The 15578-nt window shown below is 38.7% G+C and overlaps 1 protein-coding gene across 3 annotated transcripts in view; it reads left to right on the top strand.

The window, feature by feature from the left end:
• NTNG1 (netrin G1) overlaps nucleotides 1–15578 on the top strand; it is a 339124-nt gene that overhangs the window by 259115 nt on the left and 64431 nt on the right. For all 3 annotated transcript variants that reach the window (XM_047871014.1, XM_047871016.1, XM_047871015.1), the window contains exon 5: nucleotides 9018–9044. In XM_047871014.1, coding sequence (XP_047726970.1) covers nucleotides 9018–9044 — 27 coding nt within the window. The remainder of the gene's footprint in view (nucleotides 1–9017; nucleotides 9045–15578) is intronic.

The raw sequence follows: 15578 nt of genomic DNA, 5'->3' as shown, positions 1-15578 counted from the left end.
GTCAAGTCAATCACATACACTCATGTCCTTCTGTTGTAAGATGACTTTAGCTATCTTTGATTGGATCATTTATATGGTGATTTCACACTATAATTCTATGAAGGCAACCTTATTTCCTTTACTTTCAAGTTCCCGGCAGACAACTCACTGTGCCTCCTATCAACACAGTGGGACCAGGGATTAGGGCTGGAAGGACATTGGAAATTATTCCCCCAGAATACAAATGAGGCTGCAGAGTGTTTTCTTCCTCATCACCCACCTCTTCTTCAACTGGGTTTTTTGAAATTATAGCTCCCGATGGCCGCAGCCTGGCTTCCCCTGAAGATCTAGCCATCTACTTGATGGGCTGTTTTCAAACCATCTATCACAACAGTGGTAATATTTCCTCTCATTTTGAGGCATGGCAAATCTGTGTCCCTTCTGATTTCCTCTTGATGAAAAGCTGCCGACTTTGCATTGATTCTCAGAAGGAGTTATGACTCTTAGCACTGCATTAATCTGCTTTGGAAGATTAGGATGTTTATTTTTGCGATCTCCATCATGTTGCTTAACTATGCCCCCTTTAGCCATTTACTTGGTGGGAGGGTTAGTAAAATTGAAAACAGAAAGAGAAGGAGAAGGAGAAAGAGGAGAACGGGAAGAAGAAAATGATTGTATAATTCTACTAAGTTCTCATCCCCCTAATTGTAGCAAATTCCTTTAAAACAAACATTAAACTAAATACAGGAGTGGAAGGGCCAGTTGAGGAAGGACTAGCCATAAGTGCCTACAGTTGAGGAAGGACTAGCCCTAAGTGCCTTCTCATTCTTTTGATACACGAAACCCTTTGGCTTATTCAGCGTGTGTGTGTATCTCGACTGAAGGAGCATTTTCTATATACCATGTATTGCAGAACCTTCCTCTCAAACTCATGCATACCTGTGCTTCATTTCCTCAGTGCAAGTTCAGCAGTGTCTAATCAGACAAGGATTGGGAATTAACTGTTCCAATGTTGAATTTAAAAGTGTTGACTTGGGCAAGGCTCTCTCTTTCTTCTCTTTGTGCATTCAGTTTCCTCTTTTCTAAAATGAAAAGCTCGATGAGATTATTTCTTAACTCCCTGTCTGCTCTTCATTTTTAAATTACTCTTTCTGAATTAGCCTACCTGGTATCGTGCTTCCTGTCTGTCTACCTATCATCTGTTTATCTTTCCCAAGTATTTTTGAGGTTGCTTCAGAGGTGAGGTTTAACCTAATGAAGCTTGAGTTTTAGGATTCCTCATCAGAATCCTTCTAACCTTAAAAAGTAAATTTTATATTTAATTTTATATTTTAAAGTTAATATTCTTTTTCTCAAAGAGAGCTCCCAGATTTGAATATGCTTTAGACCTCCACAAAATCTGTACTTTCCCTTGGGTGGCTTAGGGGAAAAGACAAATACAAATAAGAGTATCCAAATAGAGGGTTAAAAAAAAGATGTGAAAGAAGGAATGGAAGGCAAATAAGCCAAATATTAAATGAGTTTACCCAGTTGAGCACCAGATTGTGTTCTGAGCCACTGCACTTTCTAGAAGGCAAGGAATATCGTATAACTCTGGCTATCAGAATGAAGTAAGTGTTCAGAGAGAACAAAAGTACCCATTAACTCTGAACTCTGAGAACTATCTCAGTTGAACACTTTATAGGGGACAAGATCATATTATGGCCAAAAGTATTTTCATTTGATAGAAACTATTTTGGTAACAAGTGATAAAGTTTTGCTCAAATATACTTTGAGCAGCTTTTCTGTACCAGGCATTGTCCCAGGCAGATACTAGAAATACAGAAAGGAATGAGACATGGTGACTATCCTTCAGACCTCTCAGACAGACACACAAACAATTATAAGTAAGTTGATAAGTTTTTCAGGGAGGCCTGTACAAAGAGGTGTGTGATCACAGGGAGTGGCTATTTCACATCAGGGAGATGAAAAAAGAAGGGAAAGAATAACTTCCAAGCTCAATTTTAAGGGTAAAAATATTCTTTACCTAATACTTATTACTTCACAGGGAGTGATTAAGAACTGCCAACATGTGTCTAGATAATCTGACTCTCATCCCCGTGGTTCATGGGCACTTTCTGTGTTGTCAGATGAAATTATATTCATTTATTCATCCTTTACAGACCCCCAAAGAAGCCCACCTTTCATGAATGACAGCCCTCTTGTCTTACTCTTGGAAGGCTTCTCATGGCTTACCTTACTCTTTTTAATGACTGTAATGGGTTTATTAAATTCTTTAGTTGTCTGTAGAGAACCCAGACCAAGGTGTTTGGACAGTACAATAAGGAACATTTGGAAAAATAATAGTAATAATAACATTCGAAAATGTACTAATGGCTATCCCTTGGTGTTCACATATTTTCTACTTCAAAAATCTTTATGCCAGCAAACAGTTTAAAAGGCTTTTCTAAGGAATTCCCATTTTACAGCAATGGAATAGAAAGTGACTCACCTGACACTACCCCCAAAAATTGTAAGCCACAAAATGAGGAAGGGGCTGAATTTTAAGCATCCAAAATGTTAGGTAATGGAAAACATCTTCATGAGGAAAATAAGATCTCAGAATGGCCTTGCTTGGCAAGCTTTGTACAGCTGCAGTGAACATTTCTTCCTGCGCTAGCATCCCCAAAGGAATGGAAACATTTCTGCATCATTCTACCGTATTCAGCTGCAGCAAGTACTGCATTAAATAGTCTTGCAGGTTCCCTCTCTCTCCAGCTGCCTGGCCAAACATCCTGAGAACTTCGCCTTGCATTATGCATGGCCCTCTAACTCCATGTAAGTTTCAAAACACCCGAAAAGTCTCTTTCTGCCATCCTAACTTCCATTCTCTTTGACGGATTATAAAAGGCAAGCAGTTCTGATGGAGCAGGATTTTCAATCATGGGGGAATTTGGAGCTTCTGCCATTGATACTAAAATTGTGATGCTTCCATTATACCTCACTCAACAGGGGATTTACAAAAGAAAGAAAGAAAGAAAGAAAGAAAGAAAGAAAGAAAGAAAGAAAGAAAGAAAGAAAGAAAGAAAGAAAGAAAGAAGGGAGAGAGAGAAGAAAGAAAGAAAGAAAGAAAGAAAGAAAGAAAGAAAGAAAGAAAGATTCAGTACCAAGTCACTGTCACGCTGCAGCAAAGATAGTCTGCCAAAGTATCGGTCAGGAACTCAGCAGTCCTTTGAAGAGATTGCTTTCAGCATGAAATTCAGTTCAGAGGACAGAGTTAAAACACAGAAATGGAAATTTAGATTTCCAGTTTGGGTCGAAGAGTAATCAGTAATTAAGCTGAAGCTCCATAAACCCTGTGCATTTAAAAATCAAGAGATTTTGAATGTATTTAATAACTGAAAATAAAATTTCACTCCTTCCAAGGTTTTTAAAAAATCATGGTATGCTTTAATTCCTTCATACCCCTCCCCATTAGGAAATAGGAAAATGGCTCTTGGTTTTTTTTTTTTTTCTGAAATTTATTGACAAATTGGTTTCCATACAACACCCAGTGCTCATCCCAAAAGGTGCCCTCCTCAATACCCATCACCCACCCTCTCCTCCCTCCCACCCCCCATCAACCCTCAGTTTGTTCTCAGTTTTTAACAGTCTCTTATGCTTTGGCTGTCTCCCATTCTAACCTCTTTTTTTTTTTTTTCCTTCCCCTCCCCCATGGGTTCCTGTTAAGTTTCTCAGGATCCACATAAGAGTGAAACCATATGGTATCTGTCTTTCTCTGTATGGCTTATTTCACTTAGCATCACACTCTCCAGTTCCATCCACGTTGCTACAAAAGGCCATATTTCATTTTTTCTCATTGCCACGTAATATTCCATTGTGTATATAAACCACAATTTCTTTATCCATTCATCAGTTGATGGACATTTAGGCTCTTTCCATAATTTGGCTATTGTTGAGAGTGCTGCTATGAACATTGGGGTACACGTGGCCCTATGCATCAGTGCTCCTGTATCCCTTGGATAAATTCCTAGCAGTGCTATTGCTGGGTCATAGGGTAGGTCTATTTTTAATTTTCTGAGGAACCTCCACACTGCTTTCCATAGCGGCTGCACCAATTTGCATTCCCACCAACAGCGCAGGAGGGTTCCCGTTTCTCCACATCCTCTCCAGCATCTATAGTCTCCTGATTTGTTCATTTTGGCCACTCTGACTGGCGTGAGGTGATACCTGAGTGTGGTTTTGATTTGTATTTCCCTGATAAGGAGCGACGCTGAACATCTTTTCATGTGCCTGTTGGCCATCCGGATGTCTTCTTTAGAGAAGTGTCTATTCATGTTTTCTGCCCATTTCTTCACTGGGTTATTTGTTTTTCGGGTGTGGAGTTTGGTGAGCTCTTTATAGATTTTGGATACTAGCCCTTTGTCTGATATGTCATTTGCGAATATCTTTTCCCATTCCGTTGGTTGCCTTTTAGTTTTGTTGGTTGTTTCCTTTGCTGTGCAGAAGCTTTTTATCTTCATAAGGTCCCAGTAATTCCCTTTTGCTTTTAATTCCCTTGCCTTTGGGGATGTGTCGAGTAAGAGATTGCTACGGCTGAGGTCAGAGAGGTCTTTTCCTGCTTTCTCCTCTAAGGTTTTGATGGTTTCCTGTCTCCCATTTAGGTCCTTTATCCATTTTGAGTTTATTTTTGTGAATGGTGTGAGAAAGTGGTCTAGTTTCAACCTTCTGCATGTTGCTGTCCAGTTCTCCCAGCACCATTTGTTAAAGAGGCTGTCTTTTTTCCATTGGATGTTCTTTCCTGCTTTGTCAAAGATGAGTTGGCCATACGTTTGTGGGTCTAGTTCTGGGGTTTCTATTCTATTCCATTGGTCTATGTGTCTGTTTTGGTGCCAATACCATGCTGTCTTGATGATGACAGCTTTGTAGTAGAGGCTAAAGTCTGGGATTGTGATGCCTCCTGCTTTGGTCTTCTTCTTCAAAATTCCATTGGCTATTCGGGGCCTTTTGTGGTTCCATATGAATTTTAGGATTGCTTGTTCTAGTTTCGAGAAGAATGCTGGTGCAATTTTGATTGGGATTGCATTGAATGTGTAGATAGCTTTGGGTAGTATTGACATTTTGACAATATTTATTTTTCCAATCCATGAGCAGGGAATGTCTTTCCATTTCTTTAAATCTTCTTCAATTTCCTTCATAAGCTTTCTATAGTTTTCAGCATACAGATCCTTTACATCTTTGGTTAGATTTATTCCTAGGTATTTTATGCTTCTTGGTGCAATTGTGAATGGGATCAGTTTCTTTATTTGTCTTTCTGTTGCTTCATTGTTAGTGTATAAGAATGCAACTGATTTCTGTACATTGATTTTGTATCCTGCAACTTTGCTGAATTCCTGTATCAGTTCTAGCAGACTTTTGGTGGAGTCTATCGGATTTTCCATGTATAATATCATGTCATCTGCAAAAAGCGAAAGCTTGACTTCATCTTTGCCAATTTTGATGCCTTTGATTTCCTTTTGTTGTCTGATTGCTGATGCTAGAACTTCCAGCACTATGTTAAACAGCAGCGGTGAGAGTGGGCATCCTTGTCGTGTTCCTGATCTCAGGGAAAAAGCTTTCAGTTTTTCCCCGTTGAGGATGATGTTAGCTGTGGGCTTTTCATAAATGGCTTTTATGATCTTTAAGTATGTTCCTTCTATCCCGACTTTCTCAAGGGTTTTTATTAAGAAAGGGTGCTGGATTTTGTCGAAGGCCTTTTCTGCATCGATTGACAGGATCATATGGTTCTTCTCTCTTTTTTTGTTAATGTGATGTATCACGTTGATTGATTTGCGAATGTTGAACCAGCCCTGCATCCCAGGAATGAATCCCACTTGATCATGGTGAATAATTCTTTTTATATGCCGTTGAATTCGATTTGCTAGTATCTTATTGAGAATTTTTGCATCCATATTCATCAGGGATATTGGCCTGTAGTTCTCTTTTTTTACTGGGTCTCTCTCTGGTTTAGGAATCAAAGTAATACTGGCTTCATAGAATGAGTCTGGAAGTTTTCCTTCCCTTTCTATTTCTTGGAATAGCTTGAGAAGGATAGGTATTATCTCTGCTTTAAACGTCTGGTAGAACTCCCCTGGGAAGCCATCTGGTCCTGGACTCTTATTTGTTGGGAGATTTTTGATAACCGATTCAATTTCTTCGCTGGTTATGGGTCTGTTCAAGCTTTCTATTTCCTCCTGATTGAGTTTTGGAAGAGTGTGGGTGTTCAGGAATTTGTCCATTTCTTCCAGGTTGTCCAATTTGTTGGCATATAAGTTTTCATAGTATTCCCTGATAATTGTTTGTATCTCTGAGGGATTGGTTGTAATAATTCCATTTTCATTCATGATTTTATCTATTTGGGTCATCTCCCTTTTCTTTTTGAGAAGCCTGGCTAGAGGTTTGTCAATTTTGTTTATTTTTTCAAAAAACCAACTCTTGGTTTCGTTGATCTGCTCTACAGTTTTTTTAGTTTCTATATTGTTTATTTCTGCTCTGATCTTTATTATTTCTCTTCTTCTGCTGGGCTTAGGCTGCCTTTGCTGTTCTGCTTCTAGTTCCTTTAGGTGTGCTGTTAGATTTTGTATTTGGGATTTTTCTTGTTTCTTGAGATAAGCCTGGATTGCAATGTATTTTCCTCTCAGGACTGCCTTTGCTGCGTCCCAAAGCGTTTGGATTGTTGTATTTTCATTTTCGTTTGTTTCCATATATTTTTTAATTTCTTCTCTAATTGCCTGGTTGACCCACTCATTCGTTAGTAGGGTGTTCTTTAACCTCCATGCTTTTGGAGGTTTTCCAGACTTTTTTCTGTGGTTGATTTCAAGCTTCATAGCATTGTGGTCTGAAAGTAAGCATGGTATAATTTCAATTCTTGTAAACTTATGAAGGGCTGTTTTGTGACCCAGTATATGATCTATCTTGGAGAATGTTCCATGTGCACTCGAGAAGAAAGTATATTCTGTTGCTTTGGGATGCAGAGTTCTAAATATATCTGTCAAGTCCATCTGATCCAATGTCTCATTCAGGGCCCTTGTTTCTTTATTGACTGTGTGTCTAGATGATCTATCTGTTTCTGTAAGTGGTGTATTAAAGTCCCCTGCAATTACCACATTCTTCTCAATAAGGTTGCTTATGTTTATGAGTAATTGTTTTATATATTTGGGGGCTCCGGTATTCGGTGCATAGACATTTATAATTGTTAGCTCTTCCTGATGGATAGACCCTGTAACTATTATATAATGTCCTTCTTCATCTCTTGTTATAGCCTTTAATTTAAAGTCTAGTTTGTCTGATATAAGTATGGCTACTCCAGCTTTCTTTTGGCTTCCAGTCGCATGATAACTAGTTCTCCATCCCCTCACTCTCAATCTAAAGGTGTCCTCGGGTCTAAAATGAGTCTCTTGTAGACAGCAAATAGATGGGTCTTGTTTTTTTATCCATTCTGATACCCTATGTCTTTTGGTTGGCGCATTTAATCCATTTACATTCAGTGTTATTATAGAAAGATACAGGTTTAGAGTCATTGTGATGTCTGTATGTTTTATGCTTATAGTGATGTCTCTGGGACTTTGTTGGCTCTTGGTTTTAAAGAATACACAGCTAGAAATCTCTAAGTTACGATGATTAAATAGGTTATGCCAAATGTCAGATGTTAAAACAAGCAGAGGGCAGTTGTTCAAAGATAAATACTAAAATAGAAGTTTAATGATTCCTACATTTACCACCTGTTTGGAGCACACTCCAGTGATGTGGAGAACAAGTCTGAACAGCTCCTTAACAGCTATCACTTATTGACAGTGTACCATGTGTCAGACATTTTTATGGATTGTTTCATCCAATCCTCACAGCAGCCCTATGCAGTAGGTAGTATTAGCCCCCTTCAGTTGAGGAAACAGGCATAGAGAGGCTGCGAACCTGCCTGAAGTCATCACCCAGCTAATCAGTTACAAAGCTGGCCTCTCAGTTCTGTCTGATTCCCATCTCATGCTCCCATCCATACCCCTACCCAACTTTAGTGGAGAAGATATAAATCTCTGACTCTTAATTAGCAGTATCTTTCATTGTATTGCTTGCTTGATGAACCCACTATATCAATAACAGTAATCATAGTAAAGACGGATGTAGTCCACACTACCTGCCAAGCAGCATTTTGAGTATTTTACATGTATCAATTTGTGTGATCTTTGCAGCAACCCTAAGAGGTAGGAAACCAAGCTACAGAGAGCGTAAGCAACTTGCCCAAGGTCACACAGTCAGTGAGTGTAAGAGCAAAGCTTCAAACCCAGGCAGCCTGGCTCCCATGCCCCTGCTCTCAGGACAGACTAAATTCATGTCCACGTTTGTACCAAGTCCATTGCATTCTGCAATGGTGCCACCACCTTAGCACAACCTGTAAATTAAAGTGGAAGCTGAGAAAATTGATGAACTGCATGATCAATATGAACAACCTAATGTATTCTTGAATTATTCTGCTCAATTAAGTTTCTATTACAGAGTTTAATCCACATATCTGACAAGTAAAAGAGGGCTAAAAATGATGGTTATGCGAAATTAATCAAATAAAGGGCCAAATGACTTTCAACAGTTAACATATGTGTCTCATAACACATTTAAAGAGATCTGTTGCACGTGTGGAGATATTTACACAGGTCCACACAGTGTATATTTGGCACTCTATGCCCGGAACATAAGCCTAGCTTAAAATCTGTTTTGAACCACATACAGTGCCACAAAATGTTTATTGACCTTAGAGGCAGGCACAAAATGTTTGATGTCATGAAGCAGTCTTGAACCAGCTGTTGAAGTTGAGCATTAATTTCCCAACCCTGATAAGTTCAGGAGTTCTAGAATGAAAGCAAAAACGGTTTTGATGGATGAATATATGTCTTTCTGTTTCTGTGCATATTTCCTAATGATCTGAATGTTATTTAGTGTTAAGTTTCTGAGATTTTTATATTAAGTTAAAGATATCATGTATTAATAACTGTCTAACAATTTTTCTTTATTGTTTTCTTTCTTTCCAGGTATCCCCAGTATTTCCAGTATTGGTAGTAAGTAAAAAAAAGAAAATCACCAAACCAAGTCTAGGCTAGTTCTGTTTTCTTGTTGGGCTCCTAAGACCTATTTTCCCAGTGTCCATTTCTGATGGAAGGGGTATTTTCTTTGTGAATTGAACTGTTGTGTTTGTTCTGTGCACAGATATGGTGAGAGCACAGATAAAACAGTTATCCATGTATAACTCCTCTAATACCACAGTTTTCCTGACTACTTTTAATCAATGAAGGCTACCTTTACAGAGGTGCAGTTACTGAGGTAACCATAGCTCATGAGCAAAAGTATAAATAGTCCTGTGTACTCATACTCAGTAACCAACAACAAACTCAACTTTCTCTTTAGGACTGGGTATGGATTTCTACTGTAATTTTTAAAAGCAGAGAGTGAATACCAACAAATGCTTTAGGCATATTTATTAGAACCCAAGAAAACCAGGGGGAGGGAATTTTAGTAATGTATTGTACTCCAGTCTTTGTGAAGGCCTGAAAGAGGCAGGTTGGCGACCATTAGTTTTCTGGAGGAATGAAAGAATGTATGTCCATTTCTCCCTCCTAAAATACAGCGATCCATCTTTTCCTGACTACTTAGGCTTAAGTTTGATAGAGAATGGGGTATTAAAAAATATATGCAGAATTTAGGAATCTGGCTACTAGAATTCCTGCAAGAAATCTTTTAGTAGAAATAGAAGCAACTGAAACTCCCACTGCCATGGCAGACAGCATCCTCCCAGCTGTCATAGGAGAAACAGACTATAGCTCCTTCTTCACATAGAAAACAATGACACCCCAACACCAAGCCTGAAATGCTCATTAAGGAAATGCCCCACAGCTTTGTGGAGCAGGGTTTTTATATATCTCAGCCTTTCTCTCTGATGGCTAAAACCTTTGAACAATTGTTAGATTAACTGATTCAAAATAGAATACTGAGAAAGCCAAGATTATGTGCTGTAAGTGAAGGGAAGAATTTTCACTGTGGTCTCACCCCTCCCAGACTTCCTCATGGGTGCTGTACCACCCAGGGTGATTGCAGTGTAAACAACAGCCACTGAGGTGTTGCAAAACCCAACACCCATCGTGAAAGCAATACTCTGATCATTTGGATAAAAACAACTTCCTCCTTCTTACAAATGCACAGGCAGGTCTTCCAGTTTGTAAAGCAACCCGGTGTACTTAAGCTTGTGAATAGGCCCCGACACAGCTTTGTTAAGCACTGGGCATGTTAAATGCCATGAAAATCAGCAGCTTTGTAAATAGAAGTAGTGTTCACATCCTCTTAGATACCGGCCTAATGCTACAGCATGGCCTTTATGATCTTATTGAAATGGCATCAGTGCTACAGTCTTGCAGATGGAGAAAGTTCAGCTCTAGTAGTCTCCGGGTTCTGCTTTAGTATCTCCTCTGGCATTTGCCTAATTGTGTGTGTGTGTGTGCGTGTGTGTGTGTGTGTGTATACATATGTATGTGTGTGTGTGTGTATACACACACACACACATACATATACCCCACAGTAGGCTCCTTTCAGGCCTTGACAATTTCATTTGCATATGCATTTGTGAGCAAAAGGGAACCAAATGGAAGCAAGCTGGCACAGACTATTGAGGCTGCTGTGGCAGTCTGACCTATCCAATCTTCAGAAATGGATGGATGGAAAGTAGTTCTTTGGCGCTGGGGTGTGTTTCTGTTCACGGTGTCAGTCATGTGTTGCATGGAATCTCTGACCGTACAGCTCACTGGACATTTCATTCGGCCGCCTCCGCCACATGCCCCATCTCTGAGCATCAGCAGATGTTGACCTTTTACACCCTGATTCAGGAAATCCCACTTTTGTTTGGCTTTGTTTTATTTTGAAATGGGTGGTGACCTGAAAGGATGCTTTGTTGTGCCTTTGGCAAATGTATCAACCTTTTTTTAATCAGGAGCCTAGGAAAATTTAACTCCTTAATGCCTAGTGAAAACCCTCTAACAAAGTGATAGTTTGTAACCTGACCTCATTGTGCCTTTGGCAGCTCCGTTTGGAGCTCAGTGGGTGTTTCCTCAGATTTCTCCAGCAAACAGGATGTAAAAGCTTCCAGGAGTCACCCAACATCACACACAACTAGCTTGCCTATTGCTGGCTTTAAAGTCAAGAGATTTACGATAAAACCATCAAACATGATTGTATCTTCTAGGCTGCTTAAATGGCATTTGCACATTCCTTCTTTGTGGTGCTCCTCATAAGGTGTTCCTTGTGTGCACTAGTGTATTCCTTTCCTCTCCAAAGGGCAAGAATTCCTGCATAGAGGACTCACGGCCTATTCCACAGGGTGCAGGAAGGAGGTTTCCAAGGTATAAGCTAGAGAAGAGGGAGTTGCTTGGGTTTTTAACTAAGTTTGGGTGTTTCCCAGGGCTTTCACCTTTATCCCAAAGAAAGAAGCAACGAGCATAATTCCACCAAGTACATAGACAATGCCATTATAACAGATGTAATACCCATGAGACTCCCATCACCAAAGCATATTTCAAGGAAAGGGAATGATATATACTACTGATGTAAATTATTGATTTATGTAACCATAAATTCACATACGTATGCTATATACACAATGGCTAAAGATTTTCAAGCCCTGATAGATTTCAGTATAGATCTCAAACTGTCAATACCAGTATTACGGTTCAAATACATTGACAGAGTGGTCATCCTTTCCGATCATCTGCTAAAAATGTTTTTGAAACAAATTTCTCATTAAGATCATTTGTTGTACCTGCTATTGTCTATTTATTAGGAAATAGGCTTCCCAACCATTTCAAAGGTCCTTGATTTAAAACTTGGTCATTTTGATGTGCTTTTGACCATGGCTGAAAAAAATACTGGTGATATTGTCAGCAATTAATGAATCCCAAAAATATATCTATAGTCATTTGAGCCTTGTGATCTCTGTTACTACTTTACCTAATGGGGCAGTAATTCATTCAGGTTTCATTCTTTTTTAATAAAATGTATCACACACTGATAAGTAAACATTCACAATTTTACCCAAGTGAACATTTGTTGATGCTGATGATGCAAATTAAGAGTTGGTTTGGTGTGGATGTTTTTGCTAGAGTGATAAACTAATGATTACCTTCTAGCATATATTATCTGATCCTTAGTCCTGAAAAGCAAGTGATTTCCCTAATATGTTAAACATTATACAGACCATAATTAGAATAGGAACTGGCCTAATGTGCACATAGCTTTGTGTGGGTTATACTCACTGAAGAAAGCAGATGACAGATGAGTCCGAGGTTAAAGGTAGGCCAGCCACTGAAATGGAAGATCACATCAGGAAACACCATTTCAGACAGCTTGAAAATTTTTAATAAGTAAAGATATTTCTTAGAAAAGCAACAAAAGAAAAGAGAGATGTAAACGTTCTGTGAACCCAAGTATACATTTTTTCTTTAAATTACTTTTCAGTGGCTGAGACCATGATATATAAAGCATAGAATATTGGTGGAAGTGTTTGGATATCCTCTCCTCTCTACCTCATTCAATTAGAAATCATGGTTCACTTACAGGAAATAATCCATTTTCCTGTTTTCTCTTATAATGAGCATTCCCTTCATCATGGAGTTAAACTTCATCTCTAATTTGATTTAACTGACGGGACTGTGGAACAAGGGAGATGCTAGCTGCAGGGATCCAATAGCCTGTTGAGAAAGCCCAGAGATGTTTTCATACTTGAAAAAATTTGATGCCAGTTGGAGACCTTGTAAAAGTTGTGTTCCATACAGCATCCAGATATTTCTGTTCGGCACCGATTTGCTGTAGAAACCTGGATCATGAGGAAAATAATGAAGTTAATCATTTCCCCACCCAAGGGTTATTAGTAATCATGTTCATCTATCTAGACATCTGCAGTGTTTGTTTTTTTTTTCCCTTTGCTTTAATACTTCTAAATCCCCCAAATAAAAGTTTCATTTGAATTGCCCTTTAACTAATTAGGTTTTATATAATGAGGAAAAAAATTATCAGGCTAGTGTAGCTATATGGCAAATTGCATGGTGTGCTACATTAATTTTGAACTGTTTGCTGATGTTCTAGAAGGAAAGCTCAGGTCCCAGGTGAAATGCCTTTGGGACTTTGTTATATCATGTACCCAGTATCCTCATCACAGATCCATTTCATATTTGTGTAACTAGCATTTCACATTCATGAAACCTTTGTGGTTATCCTAAAATTGAATGAACATTAGGATATAGCTGCTGCTTTAATCCTGAAGAATAAATCAAGTATTACAGTGAAGGAGGTGAAGTACCCCCTACCTAAAGAAAAAAGAATTGGGAGGTTTAGTAATGTTATCAAAAATCACCCACCTTGAGCAAACTGACTTTTTTCATGTGTTAACCTTTTCCCAGGTGAATTTAGAGTGCCAGACCAGTTTTTAAGTGTGAGCTGCTATCTGCACCTTTGCTATTATCTCTATGTAGGGGCATCTGGAAATTCCTAGCATAAACAAAGATTCAGCAAGATCTCTGAAAGGCCCCATGATGAGCCTCAAACATGTAACTGTGAATTCCTGTGCTAAGAGTGTGGGTATCATTGACATCTTCTTGGAGTATAGATATGGAGCTGGTCAACTAAGTGTTTCACTTCCCAGGAAGAATTAGGCAGTGCTTTTACTCACAACCGGAGGGAGATGCTCCCACATATCTACAGAATTCCATTTTACAAATGGTGAATCTGAGGCTCAGAGGGGCCGAGTCATTTGACCAGTGTAATACAAGCAGGAAGGCCCATCTGACTCCAGAAGTTATGCTCATAACATTACACCAAATGGAAGAACTCAGAAGGAAAAATTCTAGATTTATTGACTCTTACCTCAGACTTTTTCTAGTCCACCACACTGCACTTTAGACCTGTTGATCTCTGAATTCACCCATTTTTGCACAGAGAAATTTAGTGTCCCGGAGAAAAACAGAAGTTCATTTTCTGGTACTTCACTATGTTGTCAATAGAAGTTACCAGCATCATGTCTGAGTAGAAGGGGTAGGGAACTGTGACCTCCACGTTAATATATGCCCTTCCTCTACCCCTAAACATCCTCAGTATGCTGAGCAAGAGGGGAGATGTATAGATGTCAGGTATGTTATAGACCACAAGAAAGACAGCTCATGAAATTTTCTATGCAAATTATGAAACATGTTTGTTCATATTGTATGACAGTAAAAATCCAAAATTTTTTCTTTATTGAAATAGTCACTTATAGCAAAAATAAAATTCTATATGCCATCTCTAGGACAGACCTACCACTATCACATTAAACTATATCTTTCCCATCAGTTTAATGACATGGTAGTTCTGAGGGTAGGCAGCTTGCTATGAAGATGGTAAGATTACCTCCAAGGCCCTAGAGATTTCTTCTGGAAAGCTTTAGGGTTTTCTATAGATTCCTTTCTGGGCATCAATAATGCTTCCAGATTCCCTGAGTAACAGAAGCATTAACTATATAAGGCCCAAAGGACCTTGTGGCTTTGCCTCTACCTGATATTTTCCTCTCACACTCCTTGAAGAAGGATGTTTAATGAAGGCTCACTAACATCCCCCAGGAGTGGATTTTCATATCCATGGTGGCACCCATGGTGGCTTCCCACCATATTTTAGAACCAAAAAATTATTTAAAAATTAGTATTTTTAGGAAACTTAAAGAGCATTCATTCAACATCATCATTTTACAGCATATAAGGCAACGAAGGCTTAAATGAAATGTCTAAGTCATCGGGGCAGTGGCCAAGGTAGGATTCCAGCTCAATATCCAATTTCCAGATTAGGACTCTTCACATTCTACCCTGATATTAGAACTCACCTTCTCATTTGATGAAACTACTAAAGTATGAAATTCTATGTGGTGCACCATTCTAGAAAAAGATGGGAAATCATGGTCACAATTTACTCTGTTTTTAAAGGGTGCCCACAAAGTGAGTTGAAGATGATAGAGGACAACTTAATATTCTAAAACAACCCTACCTCTAAAGCTTTCTTGATGTGAATAACATATTTTCAGCCTTCTGCTTCAAGCTTGTTTTCCAGTTTGACAAATTATGGCGTCAGCAATAGATGGTCAATTTCAGCCATTCCAACATAGTCCCCTCCAATGTATAGTGCAGAGTTTTCCTTGGGGCACAGAGGAGAAAAATTTTCCTCCAAAGTTTCACTCTTGTAACTAGAATCTCATTTTTTCTGATTCATGAAAGTGAGTTTCAAGTGCCACAACCAAACTGTTTTCTGAATTCTCTCCCTGATGAAAAACAGAATTCAGATGACATATATATTTGATTCATAGTCTAAACTGATGTGCCCCCAAATTGAAAGAAATTTGAAAGTTAACATTATATATTTAACTATTAATATTAAAAATCAAATCTTTTTCACAGTATCCCAAACTATTTCCATTGCTTTCTGAACAATAGTATTAATCAATAGAGACCCTAAAACTGGCCTAAAGTAAACTACATCTTAAGTGAGCTTTTTTACCTATCAGTACCACTCACTTTGGGAATAATTAAGATTAC

Source organism: Prionailurus viverrinus, chromosome C1 (genome assembly GCF_022837055.1).
Source record: "Prionailurus viverrinus isolate Anna chromosome C1, UM_Priviv_1.0, whole genome shotgun sequence".
NCBI classification, from domain to species: domain Eukaryota; kingdom Metazoa; phylum Chordata; class Mammalia; order Carnivora; family Felidae; genus Prionailurus; species Prionailurus viverrinus.
The sequence above is the reverse complement of the archived record's forward strand: the minus strand, read 5'-3'. Positions and strand labels throughout refer to the sequence as shown.